The sequence below is a fragment of the Poecilia reticulata genome, linkage group LG1 (genome assembly GCF_000633615.1).
Source record: "Poecilia reticulata strain Guanapo linkage group LG1, Guppy_female_1.0+MT, whole genome shotgun sequence".
Classification (NCBI taxonomy): Eukaryota; Metazoa; Chordata; class Actinopteri; order Cyprinodontiformes; family Poeciliidae; genus Poecilia; species Poecilia reticulata.
The window spans coordinates 2,707,240-2,733,057 of record NC_024331.1 but is presented as its reverse complement, the minus strand read 5'-3'; the positions used below and the strand labels follow the sequence as shown (position 1 = coordinate 2,733,057).

At 38.4% G+C, this 25,818-nt stretch overlaps 2 protein-coding genes across 2 annotated transcripts; both read left to right on the top strand.

Moving 5' to 3' along the window:
- The first annotated feature begins 535 nt into the window (after window positions 1-535).
- On the top strand, window positions 536-6,469 carry msmo1 (methylsterol monooxygenase 1). Its single transcript, XM_008402776.2, has 6 exons — window positions 536-613; window positions 2,197-2,467; window positions 2,556-2,704; window positions 4,175-4,301; window positions 4,397-4,551; window positions 5,727-6,469. The coding sequence occupies exons 2-6, from the start codon at window positions 2,213-2,215 to the stop codon at window positions 5,914-5,916; spliced, it is 876 nt and encodes a 291-aa protein (XP_008400998.1). The 5' UTR covers window positions 536-613; window positions 2,197-2,212; the 3' UTR covers window positions 5,917-6,469.
- Window positions 6,470-7,455: 986 nt separating this feature from the next.
- cpe (carboxypeptidase E) lies at window positions 7,456-24,545 on the top strand. The gene is made up of 9 exons (XM_008402890.2): window positions 7,456-7,866; window positions 16,945-17,141; window positions 19,153-19,320; window positions 19,993-20,110; window positions 20,426-20,608; window positions 21,606-21,745; window positions 22,096-22,195; window positions 22,996-23,114; window positions 23,540-24,545. The coding sequence occupies exons 1-9, from the start codon at window positions 7,620-7,622 to the stop codon at window positions 23,636-23,638; spliced, it is 1,371 nt and encodes a 456-aa protein (XP_008401112.1). The 5' UTR covers window positions 7,456-7,619; the 3' UTR covers window positions 23,639-24,545.
- The last annotated feature ends 1,273 nt before the right edge of the window (window positions 24,546-25,818 follow it).

Here is a 25,818-nt window from a genome sequence, read left to right as displayed (position 1 = left end):
CTTGTTGTGCATGTGCGTTATTTCTCCTGGTAGTCTGGTTTTATTTACATTTCCTGTGCAAAATTTAAAAAATTTATATTGGCATGTAATTTAAGGATAAGTTAAAATTATTCTTATACACATCTATTTAACTCAAGTTTTAATTGTTGTTGTACAAGTATTTTATTTTCACAACAATGTACAGTTGTAATTAACTTATGGTGGTAAGCAATTCTTCCTTAGACTTGCATTGTATTTGTCCCACGTTTTATTCAGCTGAACCTTTAGGCCTGGAGGAGCACGTAGCAATATTGTAAAAACAAACTAAAGCCAAACATTATATAAAAAAAAAAACTAAATGTGACTAAAGTTCTGACGGCAGACATCCCCACCACCCCATTTCTACCCTCATCCAGCCTGCTGGACTTATGAAAACAGATCCAGGCTCCTATTGGCTTTCTCTGCAGAGCCCTCCAGTCTCACTATCATCACTCCATTCCGCGAACCAATCATTGAAGTCGCTCTAGTCATGACGTCACGCTAATCTCGTGTCGGCCAATAGAATTTTCCAATATTACTGTACTTGACCCGGCAGTCCGCCTCTTCCTCAGGTAGACTGACGCGCTGCGGAAAGGTAAGGTTGACAAGTTGTTCATTTCTGTAGGGGAAACAGTTAGCTGATTTAAAAGTTATTAAAACATGTTTTGTTAAGTTAAAAAGGTTTATTGGCTTGTTTCGATGTTTACGTGGGATTTTAGCTAATATGATGCATATTGGGCTAACGGTGTGGCGTAAGTAACTTTTTATCTCTAATAAGACTGAATATGTTATTGTTGCTTGAGTTTTGATATATCTTTTAGTTGGTCTTAATTAAGGTTTTTGAAGGATTTTAAACACTAACAAATAATAGCCTAAACTAGGCTGTCTACACGTATTTGCAGATATGTGGTATGAAGTTTGGTAGACGTAGCAAATGAATCTTTATTTTGTAAAACTCGACACTTTATTTACTTAATTTAAATTGGTAAAAATAAGAAACCAATTCTATTTTGTGTCATGACCAAGAAAGTGTGTCGCCTTAGTTTTGAACATTTTGCTTCCAAAACGCTGGAATCTTTATAGTGGTCAAAATTCAGAGTGCTCTCCTAAAAACAAAGGTCAGAAGCACACAGTGAATTTAGAAACATACAAGAAATGGTCAAAATAACGTCTACATAACATAAGTCATTAGACGAATAAATAAAAAATAATTAATGTAAATGATAGTTTTTTTTATTATAAAATGACATTGTAGCAAAACAGAACAATCCAATTTATGAGGACAAAGACAAAAAAAAGATTAAAAGAAAATCTTTCATGTCTGTTATCTTCTGTATTTCTCTCACTGTCTTTCTTGAGGCTTGAAGAGTGAAAACACCTTAAACCAGCAGTTTAATTCAAAGTGTTATTGTAATTTAATATTTTGTTAGTCAGTGCCTGAAATTCTGAATGGTTCGTCTGTGTGTGTTTCAAAATGTAATTTTGGACATTTCATAAGAGAAACATGATTACCTTCTTCTTCCTATTTGCATCCTTGACTATCAGTAGCTCACTGACGGTAAACATAGCCAACTGAGTCTCCTACCCTCAGTAATGGCATCTGCAGTGAAGAGTGTTGTTACAGGAGACCTCCTGCCGTGTCTGTTGTTTCGTTTCCAACCAGCCAATCACCACTCAAAACCGATCAAAGGTCTGATTCTGACCACAAAATGGCTTCTCTGTCTAAATTGGTAACAGTCTGTGTCATTTTGATAATTATAGTAATTTCTGCTTAATCAACAGAAATAAATATGACCTTTGTGTCTTCTGGGAATAAAGTTCTTGGGAGAGTTCCAGCTTCATTGATACAGACACACAGCCGACTCAGTTTAGCAGCTGTTTTTAATGGCTGAGTGATTCATTCAGTAGGTCAGAGTTTAACAACTTAAGAAACAAAAGCAGCTCTCTGAAAATGGGATGAGACACAAAATAACTGAAAAAGTAGCCTAAGTCCAAAGAAAAACCATGAAAGTCTAGAAATGAAGGCCCAGTGCTGTACATATAACGAATAGACTTGAAGTAAAGTGACACATACTGATAAATGATATCTCTGAAACAGTGCAGTTACACTGATTTCTGCTTCCGGCGTATAGCTACAGTGTAATTACTTCGTCTAAGCATGTTGGTGTCTTCCTCCAGACTGCATCCTCACATCATGGCGGCAAACGGGACATCAGACATCCTGAGCTCTGCCTTCCTGGCAGTGGAGTACGTAGATGCTGTGCTGCCAGAGAACCCCCTGCAGCCCTCCCTGAGGCATGCCTGGGGTTACATGCTGGACAACTACACCAAGTTCCAGATCGCCACCTGGGGGTCACTCATCGTCCACGAGTTCATCTACTTCCTGTTCTGTCTGCCTGGCTTCCTCTTCCAATTCTTGCCCTTCATGCAGAAATACAAAATCCAGCAGGTCGGTGTTTGTTCTGCACTGCTTTGCGTGGGTTTAGGTTTTGATATGTCGCTTTGTGCGTTGTGACAGAAGTGTGTGTTCGTTGCAGGACAAGCCGGAGACGTGGGAGAAGCAGTGGACATGTTTTAAGATGCTGCTGTTCAACCACTTTTTCATCCAGTTTCCTTTAATCTGTGGAACATACTACTTCACAGAGTTCTTCAGCATCCCATACGACTGGGACTCCATGCCCCGCTGGTCAGTGAAAACTACTTTACAACAACCGTAACCGCAACCATTTGATATTAATTAGTTGCATCATATTTGTTAATTTGTTAAATATTAAAAAGGCAGTATTATGTAAAATTTACTTTTTTGAGCTTTACATTGTGTTGTAATATTATGTCGTCATCAAAAACTCCTGGAGTCTTTTCTTGATTCCTTCATGCATGTTTACAAAATCTGGATGTAGGGTGAAACAACAATGTCAACTTTCTGCCAGAAGTGTGCTACTGGTCGCTAACAGATGTTAGGCAGGAGTTTGTTCACCCTACCAACTCCCTATATCATTTGTTGGCACAGGTTGCTACAATTGATAGTAGCCTCACAGGCACACCCGCTAGAAGGAAACAAATGCACCCTGTACAACACTTTAATTCTATTGGCTGAGACGTTGCCAGGCTACGGTTCATTTTTGTTCCAGAAGCAAACAGAAAATGTTTTGTAAGCGTGCAGAGAGTCCGAGCAGAAGCTATGTCTGAGTGCGAGGAGAAGTTTTGAGTACAAGCATTACAAGTTTTGAGAAGAAGTACATGAAGTCCTGCTTTCAAAATGAAAATGTAGGCAAAAGTATTAAATGTTTCGAGAACAAAAGACATGAAATCCTGCTTCCAGACTGAAATGTGTGCTCTTAGATAATGGCAGAAAAATTCCCACATACACTATGATTATTTATGCAACAACTGAATGCAACAAATTAGTTTCACTATACTTTTAAGGTTGAAAGGGATAATTTATTATGAAGTCAATTTTTATAGTATGTTTTGTAGGGTTTCATCAATCCACTATTTTCCCTTCCAATACCGATACAGATATTGGATGTTTGGTAATAGCTGATACCGATTTGATACAGAGAAAAAGTGCTGCAATCAATGACTTAAAATGCTTCTTATTTTTTTAAATATAGACATAAATGTGCTTAGTTAAAAATTGATTTGATAACTCTGCACCAGAACAGCACACTTAAATACTTCACAAGCTTGGTCAAATATGTAAAAACAGCACAGCTTAATTTATTCAGTCAGTGCAATTAGGAGTAGAACAGCCAATGGAAAATAAATAATAAAGAAGTAAAACTGACAAAAACTATAACTTGACCACGTTGGTCAAACATGTAATAATAAACTCCATCAAACCTTCTTTCAAAAGGTTCAGAAAGTGCAATTAGGATTCTAAATATAGTGTAAAATAAATAAAGCATGAATGTGCTCATAGCACAAAGCATAGAATTAGACTGAATAGATCTGCCCTTATGGACCAGGCACATTCTAGGGTAAAAACAGTTTAGGATTTTTCAAAATTGAATCTGAATTGACTGAACTGTGGTAACAAACGCACAGTTTGTTACCACTGTGCATTTATTGGACGTGCTGTAGTTTGTCACTGGTCTGTCAGGTGAGTCGTTGGGTTTTTGTCTAACCACTCCCCTCGTCCTCTGCTGTCTCTCAGGACGTCTCTTCTGGCTCGGTGCTTCGGCTGCGCTGTCGTCGAGGACACCTGGCACTACTTCCTCCACCGCATACTGCACCACAGGCGTATCTACAAATACATCCACAAAGTTCACCACGAGTTCACGGTGAGCCAAGCGGCCAGGCCAATAAACAAACACGCAGTCTTTACGAAAGAGTTACTTATTAAATGTGACGTGACGCGTCCTCTGCCGCATCCCAGGCTCCGTTCGGCATGCAGGCGGAGTACGCCCACCCTCTGGAGACCATCATCTTGGGTGCCGGCTTCTTCATCGGCATCATGATCTTCTGTAACCACGTGTTCTTCCTCTGGGCCTGGGTGGCTTTCCGTCTGCTGGAGACCATCGATGTTCACAGGTGGGACACGATCAGACCTTTAACATCTGCCTGTGGTTCATGGGGTTGACCATTAGAGGGCCACAGAGGACAGTATTAACACATTTCAGGAAACATGAAGCTTGTTTTTTGTTTGAAAGCATCTCACTAATGTTCCTTGTGGATTTTATTTGTTTTTGGTCGGTGCAGAAGAGAAGAAAAGTCTTTTTTGAAGCAGAAATTGAGTTAAAAATGTTTAGTTAAATGAATGAAAAGCAGCTATGTTATAGAAATCTCTGTTTTATTCTTTACCATTCATGAGACTGTTTTACAAATAAAGTGTTTTAGTCAGAGGCTTCTTCAAATTTGCTATAATACAGACTGCTACAGGAGATCTAACCTGCCAACAGCCATCATAATATAACGTATTTGAATTAATATGAGTTAGGACAAAATTAAATTTCTGCCTTGTGATCAAAAAAGTATCTTTGAATCGAATTGAATTTATCTTGTAAATGTATTTTCGGCATTTATCATCAAATTAATTAAATGTTTTATTGTCTATGTATGCCACTCTTTTGTGAGAAATTATTGTAATTTCTATTTAATATAGTAAATAAGTGGCATTTATTTCACTTTAACTCTTTTTAGCATTAAAACTCACAGAGTACATCACATTATAATGTGAATACCACAATAAATGAAAAAAAAGAACATCAAAATTGAAAAATTAAATTTTTTTAGTTGAATGTCACACATGAAACTAAGACATGCATGTATTGAAATAATGTTATATGCTATGTTTACCCTGAAACAAACAAAGAATTATCTAGTAGTTAAAGTAAGTAAAGTAGTAACACATAAATCGTCCTTTATTCAGCAGCATTGAATTGAATCATAGATCAGACAAAAGTGATTTTCTTACCAAATTAGAAAAATGCTGTAGCCTATTATTCTAACATACTGGTGTAGTTATTTGCATAAAAAGACAGTAATACTTTAATAATAATTGGAAACAAAAGAAAAGATCAGATGTCTTCTCTGTTGAAATGACTGAATGTGTTTTTAAGAAACCAACAAGAAGCAAACCACAGCCATCATTTCTGCCGTGTCACGACTAGATTTCCTCTTCCTGTTTTAAGAGAACAGTCCTTCTCCTCTGCTCTCTCTCTCTAAACGTGACTGACCTTCATCCCCTCTGTCATGTCTCATCACAGCGGCTACGACATCCCTCTGAACCCGCTCCACCTCATCCCTTTCTACGCCGGCGCCCGTTTCCATGACTTCCACCACATGAACTTTGTGGGGAACTACTCCTCCACCTTCACCTGGTGGGACAAGCTCCTGAACACCGACAACCAGTACAACAAGTACTTGGAGAAACAAGGAGGGAAGAAGGAGCAGTAAAGCGGACTCTGTACAGAGAATGAAACATCCAGGGAAGAGATGTGGAGAAAAACAAAACCCTGCTCGGTTGTGTTGTGAATCCGAATCAGACTGAGAGCTGGCTTCAGTTTGCCTCCTGTGCCTTAATAATCATGCTATCTCTGTCACCAGCTGCGGGCTGAATAAAGAAAACATCAGCATCCTCATTTTGCTCTTTGCTTTTCAACAGATGAAATGTGAAGATGGTGCACCGTGTCACTGTTGTTGTGAAATGCTCCTGTTTACCTCTGAATGTTTCAGCACTTTAGCACTTCCTCCTTTAGCTGTTGAGTTCTTCCAGCTAATCTCCAGGCTTCAGCAGAAACCATCTGATCGGGGTTCGATGCAAAAGTTCTTGTAAATTTTAGGTAGAAAAAGGGAATTGGCTTGTGTGTCTCTTCCGTGTTGTCCCACTCTATTTTTTCATATAAGAATCAAATGCCTTTTTTAATTTGAACGGTAAAAGAAGCGCTGACTGTGTATTGTTTCTTCTGTACTTGTGTTAAAATAAAAGCTTGTAAATACATAAAGTGGATATTTTTGTTGAAGTTGTGTTTTTTGATCACGATAATGGTCTGAATAGTAATTTTTTTTTTCTTTTTTGAAGACAATACATTTGTTTGCTATTCTGCACCATCAAATATCCCCTGCAGCTTCAACCAGCAGACAGGCCAACACAGTGTAGTCAATCATCCAAAAGCAGCTGACGCAAACAGGAAGTAGGGTAATACTTTCAAAACATTACGTAAATAATTCAGAAAACATGCAGGTGTTGCAATTTAATCTTACATGTATAAATTTACATTAATCAAGTCTAATCAAGAATAAAAAAAAAAGTTCTTGGAAGAAAATGTTTTTTAATAACTTTACAATAATTGTTTTATGATTGAAGAATACTGGTCTAAGTAGCTTTTTGTTATATTTGATATTTCGAACAGATAATATAAAATTGCATGTCACTTGGGCATCATAACTTGTTTTAACTTTTATTTTCTTTTTCTTCTTTCTTGATTTTACTTTCGTCTGTTCGAAATGAATAAATATTTACTGCATTGCATTTGTGAGTCACTTTTGATAACAGCGTCCACCGAATGCGCAAACATATGTTTTGTGCATTTTTATTGGCTATGTAAATGAAAAGGTTATGTAAATGTATTCGTCTTTTCAAATATAAGCCAATAACTTTAATTTATTTTTGTTTTGTAGGTATAAAAATTTACATCATAAAATTTCCTGGAAAATACCGTGGACATTTCTGAGTTTTCTTGAAAATTTGTAACTTTTCAAACTCATGTCTACGCTTTTTGTAGGAAATATTTTAAATTAACCTAAAAAAATTCTGATTTTTTTTTTCTAGCAAATTTGCGACTTTTCGAACGCAGAAATTTCAAAGTTTTTCTCAGACTTCTCGGCGGAAATCTACTCCTTTTATTCCAATACGCTGTCACATGAACGCCTTCATTTTGGAAGCTGTGACAGGAAGTGCGGGACTTCTGTATTGGCTTCACGTCTCTCGCGCTCCTCAGGTACAGCAGCGCATCACGCGCAGAGGGAAGCAGAGGGAGGCAGAGGGAGAGATATTTATAGCCCAGAGCGAAGCGGCTGCGCATCGATAAGACTCTGGAGCAAGCCGCAGGCAGACGAGGCTGACTTACGGTTAAAAGAGGATACGTAAACGAGACGAAATGAAACCGCTTTTTTCTTCTTTTCTGTTCGCCGCCGCGGCTCTCGCGCTGGCCGCCGCGGCCAGTACCGGTACCGACCCCGGGATCTCCTTCGAGTACCATCGTTACGACGAACTGCGGAAAGCGTTGGTGTCGGTGTGGCTGCAGTGCCCAACCATTACCCGCATCTACACCATTGGAGAGAGCTTTGAAGGCCGAGAGCTGCTCGTGCTTGAGATGTCCGACAACCCCGGGACGCACGAGCCAGGTCAGTTTTTACGCACACAGCCTGCATGAAAATAGGCTGAATTTATACATCCCACTTATTCTGTCGGGTTTATCCTGCTGTTGAGAAGACGTCACCACTTCTTCTGATCACATTGACACACGAGGCAGTTTGGCGCATAGCAAATTGTTCATTCTTATTGTAGGGAGTGTAGAAAAATACATAAAGTAAGTGCGCAGGTGTGTTTAATCTGCGTCTCCAGACACTGGTGCATCACCTCCCAGATATTCAGATGATAGATTGTAGCACCAGCAACGTAAAGCCGCCATTTTGCTGGTTGATCAGCATCTTTGAGTCGTGATTCTGGGAAAACACCTCTCTACCACATCTCAGAAGACTCTGAGAGATGATGAACCACACTTTGTGCTAAAGCAATTTGAAATTCACTCCTTCACAAAGTATTAAAATGAGTGAGAAGTGTTTCTTACAACCCTTACTGGCAGCCTACAGGAGGAGAGAAGCCGCAGTGTTTTTTTCTGTTACAAGAAAAACAAAAGTGGGAATGGTCTTAGATTAAAATCATTATTTTATTATTTTTATTTTTTATTTAGCTGCATTTACATATCTAACAATTTGTACAGTTTTGTAGAGAGAGGGAAAATACATTTACACATATATATATCTCAAGTTTTTATATATATTCAAGGGATGAGTTGAAGTATAACGTATGTTGTCCCACCTCTATTCTAATCATGTAATTACTTTATTCTGCTTCCAGTTTTATGTCAAGTGTCCCAAGTCTGATTAAAGACAGATCCACAAATCAATATATAGCTTTTGTACTCTAATAAAATTTCTAGAAAAATTAAAAAAAAAAAAGTTGCGAACGGCCCTGCGACAGACTGGCAACCTGTCAAGGGTGTACCCCGCCTCTCGCCCGGAAGGTTCCCAACCCCACTTGGGACAAGGGTGTAAAGAAAATGGATGGATGGATGGAAGTTGTGAACGAGGTTCCCAGAGATCAGACTTAAAAGTTCTCAACATACTGCTTTGAAGAAAAATGTAAAGGAGCGAAGAAAACCTAACCTGATTTCACACCTGCAGTCAAGCCTGGAGGAAGGGTGATATTCTGGGTCTGCTTTGCTTCTTCAGACTCGGGATGATTTATTGTAATTGATGGAACCATGAAGTCTGCCCTATAACAACAAAGTTCTATCTTCACTTTGTGACCTTACATTCTAGCACACTACGGTTACTCAGCAGGCCAGTGATCCAACGCACTACTGCAAGTCCACCTTTCTAATGGCTAAAAACAAAAAGGTTTTTCAGTGTCCTTGTCAGCTTGGGTTAAGACCTTAAATAGTCCATTAATTCTAGAAAACTCCAAAATTTCTGAATAAAGACAATTCTGACAGAAATGGGCCACAGCAATTTAAAAGACCTATTGCTAGTCTTTGAGATTAAGACTTATTAAAGGGCCAGTATTATGTGTTTCCCAGGCACATAGTATCATTTTGTTGCAAGTAACTATGTTACTGCTGTTAATGTGACTCTAATGAGATTTTACTTTGTAATTTAATGCCTTAAAATTGGACCTCTGTCTCTTTAAAAACTACCTGAATATACAGAATAACCAGGGTTTTCCATTAATGACAACACTAAGGGTTAATCAGGGCCAAACTGTGAACGAAGTGAATCAAAAATTATTTTCCCACATGAATCGGCTGCCACAGTCTGGACCTTACCTTTTTTTGTTTTGTGGTCATTTTTAATTTTGGGCAGGTGGAATCTTTATTTGCTTCCCTTGGGAGAAATTCTGCTAGAAAAATCCCAGCATACAACCGAAAACATCAGAAAAGATCAAATAAATAATTTGTGTGGAATTTCCTCACAAATTGGACTGAGTCACAACCAGTATATGTCCATTTATAATCCAACCACTACAAAAGAGCTCTGCTGTTAAACTAGTTGGATAAAAATTCTGAATCTTATTCCAGCTTAGAAATTATGTTGCCTGTGACAAGTTCTGAACCAGAACCAGAACCAAAGCCAAGTGTTGAACCAGAACCAAAGCCAAGTTCTGAACCAGAACCAGAACCAAAGCCAAGTGTTGAACCAGAACCAATACCAAGTCCTGAACCAGAACCAGAACCAAGTCAAGCTGAATGTAAACACCACTGGTTCTGGAGAAAAACCAGCTAATGTTCAAATCCAACTGCCTGTAGCGTCCAACCAGACCAGGTGATAAGTTGATGATTTAGGATTCTCTCATGCTGCATTCAGGTACAGCTGGGACACAAGGCTGTCACAGAATCCAAACAATTCTAAAGTGATTTAAATATGTTTTATCTTAAATTCGGGCGTAGTCTTATTGACAAAAAAATGTAAACATCAACTTTGAGTATTTCCATATGGTTTTAGGCATTGGCTGTGCCTGCCTATAGCCCACTACTTTAACCAGATCTACAGTCAGCTCTATACTTTCTGCTTTATGACATTTTAGAACAAAATAAAATGAAAATATTTTCAGAATACTATAAGTTCTACCAAAAATAAATAAATAAATAAATAAATAAATAAATAAATAAATAAATAAATAAATAAATAAATAGTTTCATTTGCTGTTTTAATTCTACCTTCAGTGCAAATCGTTTACTTCAGACAAGAAAGCAGCTTGAGAAACATGCCTGGTCCCTATTAGAAAGGTAACGGATTAGCCTGCAGTTCTTTTATCCTTTAATGATGTTTGGGAGTGGTTCACTGATTCCTATCTTGGACTGCAACAATAGATTTGACTGTGACAAACATCAGGAAGTGATTTACTTCTTGAAAATCCTCTCCAACCTCCGGTAGGAAATAACGTTACATAATCCCTTCCCAAAAAAAGGTAATGGAGAGAATTTTGTTGGATTTTAAAAAATGTTTCTTGCAGCATTTACTGCATTAAGGTGTATTTTCTCCTCCTGCAGTGTTTGGTCTGACTGCAGGACTTCAGTGCAGCTCACCTCACACGGTCTCACACACACAGTAATGATCGTATACTAAATAAGCCTGTAATAGTGTTGTGGGCGTATACCAGCATGAGTCACAGTAGCAGACCGGAGCCCTCATTACTAACAGATGAGTTTCCAAGCTGCTGCTGCTGCTGCTCTTCTTTTTTCACAGCTCCCTCATTTTGCTGAGCAGAGCATCTGGCAGTGGAGCGCAGGAAGACAGGCACAGAAATGTGGGTTCGATTTGCAGAATAAAATCCTAATATTCCTCTGAGATATCCCTCAGATATCTGTGCACCGTGCTCACATGAAGGTGGAGCTGAAATAGCTGTTGCCAGGGCGACAGATCGGCTTAGTGCGCTGAGCCGACTGCTTGGTGATTGGCTGGCTGACTGCTTCTGAAAGACTATGTTGGTTGAGCGGATGCATCTGTCGGTGAGCAGCAGCCATCTGTCCGCGGCACAGGGACTGCCCATAACCCAGCATGTAAACACAGGCCACAACTAATACAACAGTTTGTTTTGCTGTTGTTTTTACAGAAAGAATGTGACATTGTGCTCTCAAAAACATTAACAATCCTAATTTATTTTCATATTTGCATTCAAGTAACCACAGCTTCTGCTAACCATTTTTATGTATTATCAAGCCTTTTCTAAGTGTGTTTTTATTTTTACTAATTTGCGAAATTCTGTTAAAATGTGCTTGAATTTTTAGTCAAGCTGCATATTTTAACAACAAGAAGGGATGAACTGATCCAGTTATTTCAGTTCCGATGCCGATTCAGATATCTGAGGTTGAGCATCAGCCGATTGGTACAGAGAAACAGTCCTGAATTTACTTTAAACCTTTCTTTTTTTAATCGCACACAGAATTGTACTGAATTACATATTTATTTGGTAACTTTGCATCAGTACAGAACACTTAAATACAACAATAGCTTTGGTCAAATATGTAAAAACAACAGAGCTTTAATTTGTCCAGTCAGTACAATTAGGAGTAAAATATGTAATAATGAAACTAAAACTGACAAAAATAACAGGCTGACTACCTTGGTAGAATATGTAAAAAAAACTGCAACAAGCCATCACTCAGAGCTCTTCTCATAAAATTAGACTGAATAGATCGGCCCCTATTGGGAACAGAGTCATCGATACCCGATGTAGAATTTTTGTCAGTGTTAGGACAAATACAGATATGAATTACTTTGCTAAGTTTGATATTTTGTATATATTTGACTCAGGAAAGGGAAAGAAAACTGGCTTTATGACAAGTTAATGATAACAGAGTTCTTAAAACGCCAACATTTGTTTCCTCTGTTCAACAGACATTTTATGCTTGATCGAATCGTACATGGGAGAGAAGTTCCTTACACACTGTGTTCTGTTTGTCAGTTTTCTGACCTGCCGATGGAAATTTTAATAACTCTTGTAATAGAAAATTTAATTTTATGTATTTAATTTTAATGTGATCTAAATTTGGATCTACAGTGCTTTGTGTATATGAATGTTTTTCTTTAATGTGTGTCACTGTGTAAATGAGAGCGCTTGCATCTATGAGTTTATTCTCCTCTAGTAAGGGAGAACCAGAAGTTTCTGATACAACTCCTTGTCAGCTCTCATTTCCTGTCAGTCATGTTAGGTGTGAGTTTTTTCAACAAAAGTCCAACCCCTCCAGTGAGGTGAGGGTCAGTGGGTAAAGATGTGTCTCTGTTGTCTACCTGATACCGGAGATCAGTTCAGACTTGGGGTGTGTTCTGTTTTACTGTGACTATATAATCAAGTGATGTGTGTCATTCAGGGCTCTTCTACTGACTGTGTTCAGTGAGATGGGTTTTGCTTTTGCTTTTGAATATAAATAAAGACAAAAATTAATCTTTCTCGAATTATTGGAACAGACTCTCCATATATGATAACAGAAATGTCCACTCTAAAAACGAGCGGCATTCTAGATAGATGTTTAAGAACAAAACACACATCCACATAGAGAGCAGCCAGAATCACAGCTGAATATGTCGTAAGAGTTGAAATGCAGTGTACTAAACATAAAAGTGCTTTTTGAAATGAAATTAGTTTCTGTAGAAAGCCAAACATCGCAGAACAAAAAGCAGTTACTGTTTGTATTTTTGGACATTTTGTTCCCCTGTGGACTTGGATCCTCTTCCTGGAGGAGGTGATGAGAAAGAAAGACAGATAAAAAACTGAAAGGAAAGATTGTTGAAGAATCTGAACACATGCCCTGAATGCAGGTGCGACGAGGGACATTTAAGAGTCAGGTGGGCAAACAAACACAGGAGTGTTAAGGGAAGCTGAAGGAAAGGACAAGCTGTCAGTTTGAGGTCATTTATTATACATCAGACCACCAAAGCTCCTCATTTCCCTCTGACTTCATTCTGCTTTTACTTCCTCAGGAATGCCCTCCTCAAGGAAGGAATAACAGCCAAACAGAAGAGAGAAAATATAACAATAACAATTGAAATAATAGGAAATAAAGAAACCTAATAATGAAAGTTTTTTTTAAAGTTTCTTAAGGTTTTTTGTAGGTTGTTTATTTTTTATTGCAGTGTTTGTTTAATTCAAATAACAGAAGAAAGTTTCTGTTGATGTTTGTTTTTTTTTTGTTTTTTTTTGGTTCAGAATATTTTCAGAAATCAGTTCACCAGAAATAAAATACACTCACAACATGATGCTGCCATCACCGATTCTCACCATGTTCTCAGTTTTGTAAGCGTCTCCCTTTTTCCAGCAAAATAAATGATGGTCATCATGGCCAAACGCATCAATTTTAGTGCCATCAAAACCGTTGTTAAAGGGCTAATCGAGGAGTCTTGTTGTGATGACTTCATGAAGGAAAGAGCAGAAATTTCCTAAAAAGATAGAGGCTCAATTTCAAGGCAATGAATTACGGCGTTTTAAGTCATATTTGATATATACAATATTTTTTATAACAACTGAAGGTAACATAGTTACTTGATTGCGCTTTAAAATGGCACTATGTGCCTGGGAAATATAATATTGCCTCTTCAAAAAAGCAGGTTGAAAACTTCAGTCATGACACAACTATACTACGATACAACCCAAAAGAATCCATACATCACTGTGGTTTTCTTGTTTGTGTGCAGGGATGTCAGTAATACAAGCTGTCAGAGCTTGTATTACAGAGCTAACAAATATCTCTCCTATGATAGTGATGCTCTACTGGAAGGACCAGCAGAGTGTGTTTGCTCTGTCTGCCACTTCGTTTGTCTCCGTAAGCACCTGCTGCTGTCAGGGTTGCCACGATGATGAGGGCACTCTGATGTGACGCTCCATTACCAACTCTGTGGCCGCAGTCATTACGGCCAGGTCACCTTAGAAACCTTATTGATCACCTGTCAGACAAGCGGAACAAATAAAGTAGGATGGGCCTAGGGGGAATTAGGAGATGTGTCACATTTACAGCCAGGAGTCAGAAATCACCCGGAGTTAGAGGAACAACCCACGTCTTTATTGATTTGATCAAATTTTGATTTTGACTTTTGTGAAATGGATGATAAAATGTTTGACTTTTGAAACCCAGAAATTGTACATTTTATTTTAGAAACTTTCTGAAATTGATGTCAAAATGTGTAAGATTTTTTTCCAGAGATGTACAAATTTTTTTCTATCTTCAATGGCCCTAATATGCAGTCTTAAAGTCCAAAAAAGATGTTATTTTTGAGGAACCTAAATAAAGTTCAGTCTTAAATCCACCTGAGATGCTGTGGCACAATCTTTAAAAAGCTACTCCTGCTCAAAACCCTCCAATGTGTCTGGATTAAAACCATTCTGCCAAGAAAAGTGAGCCAAACATCCTTCATAGTAAAATACAGCACACAATCATAAATGTAATCATTTACAGAATATAAAACATGGCTGTTCATGCAGAAGGGGCCAGTCTCCAGGTACAACGCATAAATCCAACTTCTAGTGTGTGTGTGGGTGCGTGTGTGTGTGTGTGTGTGTGTGTGTGTGTGTGCGCGCGCGCGCTTCAAAGTCTGTAAAACCTATTCACCAGTCCTGAAACCATTAGTAGCAGAGAAACCAGATTTTAGCGTTTAAAAATACCCTTATAACAACCAGATGTGTGTGGGGGTGTATGGGTGGGTGTGTCACACACTTCAAGAAACATTAGAGAAAATAAAAAGGACAAAATAAACAAGCTTTCACATCAGAATATTGGTGGGCAAGATGGACTTAAAGTTTTATCGGAATATTTTGTGATAATAATAAAAAAAACGATACAAACTATTTATTAGTACTTTTTTATGTAGCTGTGTGGTTCAACAATCATAGCAGCCCCACAAACACAAATACTGCTCCTGAGAAATGTACAGAAGTGTGATTTGTATCACTAAACTGTAAACAGTGACTGAATTTAATCATATTTTCAAAGGTATTGATATATGGAATTTATCTTGACAATGATATATCAGAATTCTTATCATGATAAGAAATTATTATATATAAATTATATAATAAATGCCCATCCCTACATCTGAATAACGATTTTGATATTATGATTGTCTGAACAGCATCATTGAGATAAAGTAAAATCATAGTTTTTACAACCCATAACAATGTTGTGAGTGGATCTGAACAGCTTCACACAAACCAACTCCCACCTCATGTTCTCCCCATGTGCCAATGAAGAACCCTGATTCTTTACTGAACAGAAGTGTTTTTGTTCCCCAACATGCAGAGAAGCTCTTTTGTTTTCCAACAGCTGCAAAAAACCATTAATACTCAAACACACCATGTTTACCGGCGCCCGCAGTGGTTAGCACTGTTGCCTTTTCTGCAGGAGGGTCTGCAGTTTGAATCCCAGGAACCTTTCTGCAGAGTACATGTTCTCCTTACGCATGCATGCTTTCTCTCTGGGCACTCCAGCTTCATATAGCAGTCCAAAATCATAAAGTAAACTGATTATACACTAAGTAGATGTTTGTTAGTCCTGTGTGTCTGTGTGTTGCCGCGTGATGGACTGGTGACCTGTCTGCTTCTTGTCCACATATTGCCTTACGGTGTGGTGTGAGGTGAAACAGTGAGTGAATGTGTTAATGGAGCTGTCAGCAGCCGGCGGCCCTGCACCAGCCATCAGACTGATCAATCAGCGGCTGCCTCACTTTAGTCTGCTGCCTCCAAGTCATTACTGTCTGAACACGGCTGCAGCGTTCAGCTCTGGTTAGCCTTCCAGCAGATGAGTCAGGGCAGACATTACTGCTGGGTTCCTGATGCACCATAGTGCGACAGGTTACTCTGGGGCAGACATGTCCAAATGTCTGTTTACGGCCCCTGGACTGAATTTGTACGGCCCCTTGAATGATACACCTGTGCAGGTGGAGTCTGTTTTTATCCAATTAGGACAACGCTACGCTTTTTAAAATAAAGAGCAACCTATGTCATGTTTTAATTGCTGAGAAATTACTGAATCTTTTTCAGTTGTCTTCAGCCCAAAATAAATTAGCAAAATGGTTGCTGAAGTTTTGTATCCATAATGATTCCTACAGAAAAGTTTGACTATATTGTCAAAACCTTTTAGTGTTTTTGTCATGTCCTGGGTTGCTTTGAGATGATTTGGGGTTTGAATCATTGATTCTAGTTTCATTCCTTAGTTTTTTTATTTGATTAGAAAGAATCTGAGGCCTTGTTTCTGTTTTACCATAGTTCTCTTCTTCCTAGTGATTCTAGTGTATTAGGTTTATTACGTGTCTGGCTATTCTTTACTCTCTTAGATTCATTTTCTTAGTTTCCTTGTTTTAACTCCCTCACCCTTGCTGTCCCTGTCTCTCCTCAGCCTTCTGCTCTCTCCCCTCACACCTCCAATCTGTTTCTAATCAGCCAGCTCTTCCTTGTTCAGTAATCAAGCTCCCCAGTATATTTACCACTCATAAATATACTAAGATGTAATGGGAAGATTCTTGGTGATTCCTCCCATTACATCTTAGTTTCTTTGGACTCTAAATTGCTCTAGGGGTAGACATATCTGAATGATGACTTCTTGTGTTAAAGATAGTGGCTGTTGTCTCTTGTGCCGTCATCGGTTTATTGATAACAAGTGTAGTTCCTCCTCGGCTGAAGTGATCTTAGAGCTGTTCCTGTTTTTTCTGCAGGTGAGCCTGAGTTTAAATACATCGCCAACATGCACGGCAACGAGGCCGTGGGCAGAGAGCTGGTCATCTACCTGGCCCAGTACCTCTGCAATCAGTACCAGCAAGGCAACGACACCATCATTGAGCTCATCCACAACACTCGGATCCACCTGATGCCCTCCATGAACCCAGACGGCTTCGAGAAGGCAGCCTCACAGGTCAGGACACTGCCCTGAAAAGTTTGACAAATTTATTACAGTTGCAGCAAAAGTCTTTTAAAGAGGTGGCGTAATGGGAAAAAAAGTAAACTCTGATCTTTATTTGATTACATTCTTTCAGTGAGAGAAGTCAGAACCAAGCTTAAAACTCACAAAAACTAAGAAGGAGAAAACATTTTCATTAACTGAAAGAAATAAACATGACAATTAATCGGGGGAAAACTGTAACTAACTGGAATTTTGTTGTGCGTTTATGAACTAAAACCTACTGATATCCTTTTATGAAATATATGAAATTGTTATTTTTTCATACACAAGCAGTTTATGTCAGCTGTCTGCAAATTACTATGCTCCAGTCTCCTGCTGACGGCGCTCATTCTAATCCACAAAATGACATCAGCAAAAGTTGGGAGAAAACTCCAGAGTCAGTTCTTTATTCAACAATAACGGAATCCATCCATCCATCCATCCATCCATTTTTTATACACCCTTGTCCCTCGTGGGGTCGGGAGAGGTGCTGGTGCCTCTCCAGCTAACGTTCTGGGCGAGAGGCGGGGTTCACCCTGGACAGGTCGCCAGCCTGTCGCAGGGCAACACAGAGACAGATGGGACAAACAACCATGCACACACTGTTAAGGAAATAAATCTTACCTAAAGTGAAACACTTAATCAATAATGAATCAAAATGCATTTTGATTATTATTTTATTAAGAATTTAAGCAAAGAATATGAGCAATGACCACCCTGGCTAGTCCAGGGAAGTGAAGAAAAGATGAAGGTACATCGCTTTTAATAGCTACCAGCCCTCTTACAGAGATGGGAGCAAAAGGGAGTGTCCCACCAGTTTCAGTTTACTTCACAAATCTGATATTTGCACCTGCAGACAGTGACCCTGGATAGTTCAAACCCAGGTCAGAAATACCCTTTACTATGTGTTTCCAGAGAGCTGCCTCCAACATGAAGGGTGCTTCATAGCTAAAATTGATTGCAATAAAACTTTGTTTTATTGCAAATACAATGAGTTTTTACATAACACACACACCTAAGGACAATTTAGAGAAACCAATTAACCTGACAGTCATGTTTTTGGACTGTGGGAAGAAGCCGGAGTACCTAGAGAGAACCCACGCATGCACAGGGAGAACATGCAAACTTCGTGCAGAAAGACCGGGGCCTGGAATCAAACCCAGGACCTTCTTGCTGCAAGGCAACAGTGCTACCAACTGCGCCACTGTGCAGCCCCTTATTCATTAACCAATTAATGTTAATGGCCCCTGGACTGAATTTGTGCAGCCCACAATACAATACTGTGACTACACCTAAAATTAACCAAAGTATTAACAAACTAAAGCTACTACAATAACTAATAAAAATATACTAAACAATATTTCAATATTTAATATACTAAACAATATTTAACAAAATAAACTAAAATTGGAATTCTTTATTTTCACAACAAAACCAAGTGATTTAAATATGGGAAAGTTATGTTTTTTTAGGGGTTCTTTAGGTTTGGGGTCTTTCCATCATAATAATTGATCACTTTCTCCTACTTTGGATTTTCCTTTCTTCTCCTTCTCTCTTCGCTTCAGCTCAGCCCTCATGTTTTCTGTTGGATTCAGGTTAAGTTTCTGTCCAGGGTCTTCTGTTTTCATCTGACCTCATGTTTTGGATCATAATCCTACGGAAAGGCCCGGTTTCGACCCGTTTTCAGTTTACTGGCTGAGGCCACAAGCCTTTAACTTGAGGCATTCCTGCTACATAATCATAATTCCTCCATCATACTTGTGGGCTTTTTGTTCTTTTCTGTGTATGTCCTTTGTTTAACATCTAATATAATCTCATTAGACTGTAATTTAAATATCTATAGCACTTTATTTTAAAGTGAAGCCAGGGTAGTGTGATATGCTATTGGTACAGAATTTGTACAAATGTTGACTGCTGTATTCAGCTGCATTAATTAGTGTGTTTGTACATTTTCTAACGTCCTCTTCCTGTTCCCCCTGCGAAGCCTGGAGAGATCAAGGACTGGTTTGTGGGCCGCAGCAACGCTCAGGGAGTGGATCTGAACCGCAACTTCCCTGATCTGGACCGCATTGTCTACATCAATGAGCGGGAGGGCGGGGCCAACAACCATCTGCTGCAAAATATGAAGAAAGCCGTGGATGAAAACACGAAGGCAAGCAAATGCAATTAGTCAAAGTGATTCAGTGACTTATTTACTCAGCTTTTTCAACTCTTCCCCAAACCAGTTCCTTCCTGTTATGTCAGAGATCTTTACAGTACGAAGCAAAAGCTTCAACCCGCCCCACAAGTCTTTTTTTTTTTTCTGCTTTAAGGTAACCCAAGTTTCTTGTCATTTTGTGAAGTGGTCCCTGGACTTTGTCAGGATTCTCTTTTTTCCAGTCCAGTTTTTAAACGGCATGCTTTAAAATGACTAGAGGGGGAATGTCTAAAAATAGCTGACAGTAGAGATATTACTTCAAAAGATGCTTTGCCTGTAAATTTGGTTGGCAGTGTAGCTATTTTAAAATTTAAAAGTAACATTATTTACTTACCAACATTATTTATTTTTGTATACAGATTTTAAAGGGGCAGTACTATGTAATATAATTTTTTTTAGAGCTTTACATCATGTTATAATGTTATTATCTCATCAAAAACATACCTGGAGTGCTGCCTTGATTCTTTCATGCATGTTTAAGAAATCCTTTAATCTCCCGTGGCAACCATTAAGATGTGCACAAGTGCAGGTAACATAGCTACTCAATTGTCCTATAAAATGGCACTACGTGGATGAAAAGTGCACATTACTGCCCCTTTAAAAATAACGTCTATTCTGTCTTTCCAGCTGGCTCCTGAGACCAAAGCAGTGATCCACTGGATCATGGACATCCCATTCGTCCTGTCAGCCAACCTGCATGGAGGAGACGTTGTGGCCAACTATCCCTATGATGAGACCCGCAGTGGTGAATATGAACCTTATACACATGGGGTTTTGTTCAACTAATTGTTTGGTGTTTTTGTGTTTGTCATTAATTTGCTCAAAAATATTTCAGCTATAATAAAAATACCAAATACTTTATTAGTTTAGTCTCTCCTCATAAAGTTAGTTGAAACCAGAAGGAAAGTCTTTGATTTGACTCCTGCCTCTGTGTTATTACAGAGCAACCAGACTGTTGTCTTCTAATGTGGAACAGATGCATGTGTTCTGCTAACACTTTATAACGGCTGTTAAACATTTCCTGGTTGTTTTTCTTTCGCCTCACGCCGATCCTTTAAAGAATCCGCCCACGAGTACAGCGCCAGCCCGGACGATGTGATGTTCAAGTCTCTGGCCAGAGCTTATTCCATGTTCAACCCCGTCATGTCCGACCCACACAGACCTCCCTGCCGTAAGAACGACGACGACTCCAGCTTCAAGGACGGCATCACCAACGGAGGGGCCTGGTACAGTGTGCCGGGAGGTAAGACTTCCTGCCAGGCAGCATTGTTCTGGGCAGCTCTTTTCTTTCTGTTTTGTTTTGTTTATTCGGTTTGGAAATCACCTGTTAAAGAGCCAGAGTGTGGGATGCAGTGGCATCTAGTGGCTTAAATCGCACATTGCAACCTGGCTTTTTTCATGTGGGGAAATTGAACACAGCAGACTGGGCTGTGGTTGCTAATGGTGGACATGCATTTTTACTTGACAACATATGTTAAGAATAATAGAATTTAGATAAATTGGAATGCTAAAAAAGAAACTAAAGAACGGGAAATACATTTATTATTTTACCTATTTGTTGTTAGTTTTCTAAATGCCTTTTTAAACTGATTCAAAGTGTGGCTCAACAGAAGAGATGTCTATCTAAAAATAAAACACAAATCTTATTGAAAAGTTTGTGAATTTTTGTGACTCCATCACTAAGTGAAACATAGATTAATTCAGACACAGATGATTTTTTAAGCCTTTGTTCTCGTTAATTATGAAAATGTACAGTTATTTAAAACATGACTTTTGATATAGTATTACATCAAACCATTAAAAATGTTAAATACAGAAATGTGGGGGTTAGGGAAAAGTGTGTTTAATAGCTGAATAAAGTTTCTTATTTTTAATCCGACCAATGAGCCTCAATATATTTTCTATTTTATTGAGATGTACCTTCATTAGTTTAAACACACTTGGGCAACCCTCTTATTGCAGGTTTTTAGCTTTTTCAGTTTTCCTCCTAACAGATTGTTTTTCAACTAAATTGCAGAGAATAAATATCACATTATTTTCTACAAGAAAGCTTTGAAATGAATTACAACAGTCTCATCTTAGGAAATTACCTTAAAAAAAAAAAAAAATTCTTGCACCTTTGAGAGCCATGTGAAACGTATGTGTCTATCGGGGATTGTCAGTTATCTTCACTTGTATCATCAGTTTTCTGGTCTTCCAGTTCAGTTTTCTGCCTCTGCAAAACTACTGTCCTGTTACAGGGATGCAAGATTTCAACTATCTGAGCAGCAACTGCTTTGAGATCACCCTGGAGCTCAGCTGTGACAAATTTCCCAACGAAGAGGTGCTGAAGAATTACTGGGAGCAGAACCGCGACTCCCTCGTCAACTACATTGAGCAGGTTGGCATCACTTTGTGTTTAGGAACCCTGGACGTCATCGCCTTGTGTCAGATGCAGCTTAATCAAAAAATATTCTTTCATTTCAAGTAACGAGGCTCCAGTTTTTGATACAAAAATACGATCTGGCAGCTGTTTACAGGACAGTAAATCATAAAAAGTCACCACAGTCAAAATAATATTAAGTTGTGCATTTGTTGCTGTAAATATTACATCTTTAAAGGAATTCTTATTTAATAACATAAATAAATCTTTTGCACTTATCTTATTCTTTTTTTCAATAATGTGGTAACATTTGCCACCAGAAAGCTTCTCTGCTGAGTTTTTGAATCTTCTTTGTGCGTTGGGCTCAGACTCATCGCGGTGTGAAGGGCTTCGTCCGGGACCTGCAGGGAAGCCCCATTTCCAACGCCACCATCTCTGTGGAGGGAATCGATCATGACATCACCACAGGTAATGAGCTCACAGAAAATGAATAAAACCCCCATGACAAATCTGATGTGCAGCAAGACAAAAAAAACATTTTGACAACTCAACAACCCCATCTTGTGCCCAAAATGTGTACTTAAGCTAACATACAGTGAGGTACTGACAGTGGTTTTATATTTTACATTTTGTCTCACTAAATAGAAACTTGAAGTGGTTTGCTCTGGGGTCTCATGACGTTGTTATGTTCAGCCTCTACACTTTGTAAGACCCTCTGTTTGCTGCAGTTATAGCTGCTGAATGTTTAGACTCTACCAGCTTTACACATCTACGGATTGAATTTCTCCCCATTCTTCTTCTTTGTAAATTAGATTGTTAAAGAGACAGAGGTCCAATGTCAAGGTTTTAATTTACTAAGTAAAATTTATTTTAAGTCATATATATATATATAACAACTCAAGCTGACATAGTTACTTGATTGTGTTATAAAATAAAATGTGCCGGGAAGACATAATTCTCCCCTTTATAGGCAATTTCTGAAGTTTTGGGTTTTGCATAAAGGGGGCTGAATGCAACTGCACACCACACTTTTCTGTCTTTAAAGAAATGTGAAAAACATTCATAAATTTCCTTCTGTTTCACTATTATGCCCTACTTTGTGTTAGTCTATCATATATAATCTCAATAAAATACATTAGTCTGTGATGAGAAAAAATATAAAAACATTTCAAACGGTATGAATACCTTTACAGAACTGTTCATGACACTGATATGATGCTTTTCATAGCTCAGTATCAAACATTAAACCATACATGTGTGTCTTACAGCCAAAGATGGAGACTACTGGCGCCTCCTGGCTCCAGGAAACTACAAGGTGGCCGCCTCTGCTCCAGGGTTTCTGACCGTCATCAAGAAGGTGGCTGTTCCCTACAGCCCTTCCACCAGGGTGAGACCTGTAGGCAGTGACAGCAAACCAAAACAAGTTTTTTTTATATCTCTTCTCCCGAATTGAACACACTCTGGTTCTCTTCATCTCCTGTCCTTTGACCTTAGTTCTTAGAAAGAAAAGATGAAAACAGTGTTGTCAAAAATGTTGGCGTCACCATTTAACTTCATTTTAAAGCTGTAGAAAGTTTTCACCTGTGAAACCTTGAGTCTACTTGTTAAAACAAATAAATGTTTTCTGTGATGCAGAGGGAGGGTCTCTCCCAGGTCACTATTTGACTTATTAGATCTTGGTTGGTTCATACTGACCTAATTAAAGTGTTTCAAACCTGCTGGATGCAGATTGCATCAACTGTAATTGCATCAGTATCATTCTGTGCACCTTTTCAGAGCAATAGTAACATGTTCTGACCGCTCTGGTTTCAGGTGGACTTTGAGCTGGAGTCCCTGGTGGAGCGGAAGGAGGAGGAGCGGGAGGAGCTGATGGACTGGTGGAAAATGATGTCGGAGACGCTGAACTTCTGAGTCGTTTCAGACCATCTGCACATCTGTGTAAAATACATCCATCATGTGTGCCCGTCCCACTCTAAAGAGTATATATTGTCTCTCTTTTGTTCCTTTTACATTAATATCAGCTAATATCATTTGACTTTATCTTCATAATACTTGTAGGTTGTTGAAATATGGAATAAAAAGCTGAAAACTAAGGAGGAGCTTGGTGGCGGGAAGTTTGGTGGCAGTGAGACTGCTCTGTTTCTGTGGTGTTGTTTATTTCACACGAATGGTGAACATGGCCTATATAACAAACTGATGACTGAAGTAATGAGTAATTATGTATGTAGAAAAACTGTTTATATCATCTTTTTGTTGTCCAACCTTTAGTACAAAAAAAATCCACATTTCCTACACCTTCTAACAACTGTGAGCACACTTGCTGATAATTCATCCTGTTTCTGTTTAGTCTTATTAAAAATAAATCAACAACACTATGGTTCTGAGATAATCAGGGACATTAAAACCACTGTAACTTCAAGGTAAACAGTCTGTCGAGACAGGCTGATAATCCTGTATGTTATTTATTTTTTAGATTTTCTTATTTTAATCTTAAGCACACACTTAAGCTAAAAATGGATGTTCCTAATATATACTGTATTTATAAACTGCATATAACTAGAGATGTGTGTCGTTTTTGTTACCAAGATGAAAGAACATGAGGCCAAAAATGCTTAAATATATTTATTTGAAAGCCATTCCTTTGCATGTGCACTGCACAGAAAATAGTATGAAACATGGTACATATATATATATATATATATATATATATATATATATATATACCAAGTTTGAGAAGAGTAAAGGTTGATTGAATGTATAAATACAGAAATAGATGTGAAGGTGAAGAATAATCTGATTAATAAATTTCCCCTCTTTATGTTGTCACGCTGCTTTTTTGTGTCTTTCTTTTCAACTCATTCCAGTATTGGCAGCCTCCTCAACCAGAGAGAGCGCACAGTCATGGCAGAACGTTTATGTACGGAGTTTTTTTGTTTAGATAAAAGCAATAAAAGTGTCTAATGGATTTTATTTGATTGCAAAGAGCTTTGCTGCAGCTTGTAACCCTCCTGCGGTCTTAGCATGACGCTCAGGAGGAGTGCAGCAGATGTTACAGTCAGACAGCAGGAGGGTAGGGAGGTGTACCGTCAGACTGTCAGTTCATGAAACTACACAAAGTTTTTAATTCTACACAAAACTCGTAGACGTGCAGGCGGGGTCGGTGCGACCTCGCTGGACCACGCACAGGGCAATGAATAGTTTGCGGGGTCCATTTGACTGTCTTAAGATTTTTAAAAGCATGCAAGACACTAAGTTTTTCACATTTTTTTATGTTACAGTTGCAAAATTGCATGTTTTCTCAAAATGTTATGCAACAGACCAATATAAAATAGGTAATAATCGCTAAGTGGAAAGAGAGTAATACATGGTTTTCAATAAGCTAAAAAATAAATTGGGATACTCAGAAGGTAAACAAATTAGTACATAGAGTCCAACTTTTTTTTTTTTTTTTTACAGTTTTTCTGTGAAGGACTCAGAGCTAGAGAACATTAGTGAACAGAGCATCATGGAGATACATGACCTGGCATGGCCAGCTTTAATCAGAGAAATGGGTGCAGGAGTATTCTAAAGTTTTTTTTCTCTCTCTCTGATGAATTTTCCTTCTGACTGTTTTAGATGTTTGAAAACTCTTTTGTTTGCTGAAAAAAAGATTAGCAATACCATGTGTCCTGTCTGGTATCAGCCACAAGAGAAATTAAGAGCATCTTCAGGATTATTCTGGTAATGATCTGTGGATTTTCCAGCATGATGGAGCTCTATGTCACTAAACTGATAACTATGCAGTAACTCAGAGAGGGGGACAGTAAAATATTTGAAATGCAGCCATAAAACTAAAGCTCTGAGTCAGGATTTGGTCCAGAAGTTGATGTCCATCATTATACATCGAAGTAATAAAGTTTCAACATTGGACTCATGCGTTTTTTTGGGGTGTATTTGACAATGACAGTCAAATAAAGAGTTATGAAATTGTTTTATTTTCTCAATGGAAGACGGGAATATGCCAAGTAAAATCATAAATCTGTCAAATAAAATGTTGAAGCCCTCAAAATGTGATGTTAAACAATCATCAAACTTCTACATATGACTGTGGT

What these genes read in the sequence shown, in the direction of transcription:
- msmo1 (XM_008402776.2), top strand. Translation starts at nt 2,213, where the DNA reads ATGGCGGCAAACGGGACATCAGACATCCTGAGCTCTGCCTTCCTGGCA. An exon ending in AAGTTCACCACGAGTTCACG is followed by an intron (nt 4,302 to 4,396) that starts GTGAGCCAAGCG and finishes GCCGCATCCCAG; the next exon opens with GCTCCGTTCGGCATGCAGGC. An exon ending in GAGACCATCGATGTTCACAG is followed by an intron (nt 4,552 to 5,726) that starts GTGGGACACGAT and finishes GTCTCATCACAG; the next exon opens with CGGCTACGACATCCCTCTGA.
- cpe (XM_008402890.2), top strand. Translation starts at nt 7,620, where the DNA reads ATGAAACCGCTTTTTTCTTCTTTTCTGTTCGCCGCCGCGGCTCTCGCG. An exon ending in CTGGTACAGTGTGCCGGGAG is followed by an intron (nt 20,609 to 21,605) that starts GTAAGACTTCCT and finishes GTCCTGTTACAG; the next exon opens with GGATGCAAGATTTCAACTAT. An exon ending in TCGTCAACTACATTGAGCAG is followed by an intron (nt 21,746 to 22,095) that starts GTTGGCATCACT and finishes CGTTGGGCTCAG; the next exon opens with ACTCATCGCGGTGTGAAGGG.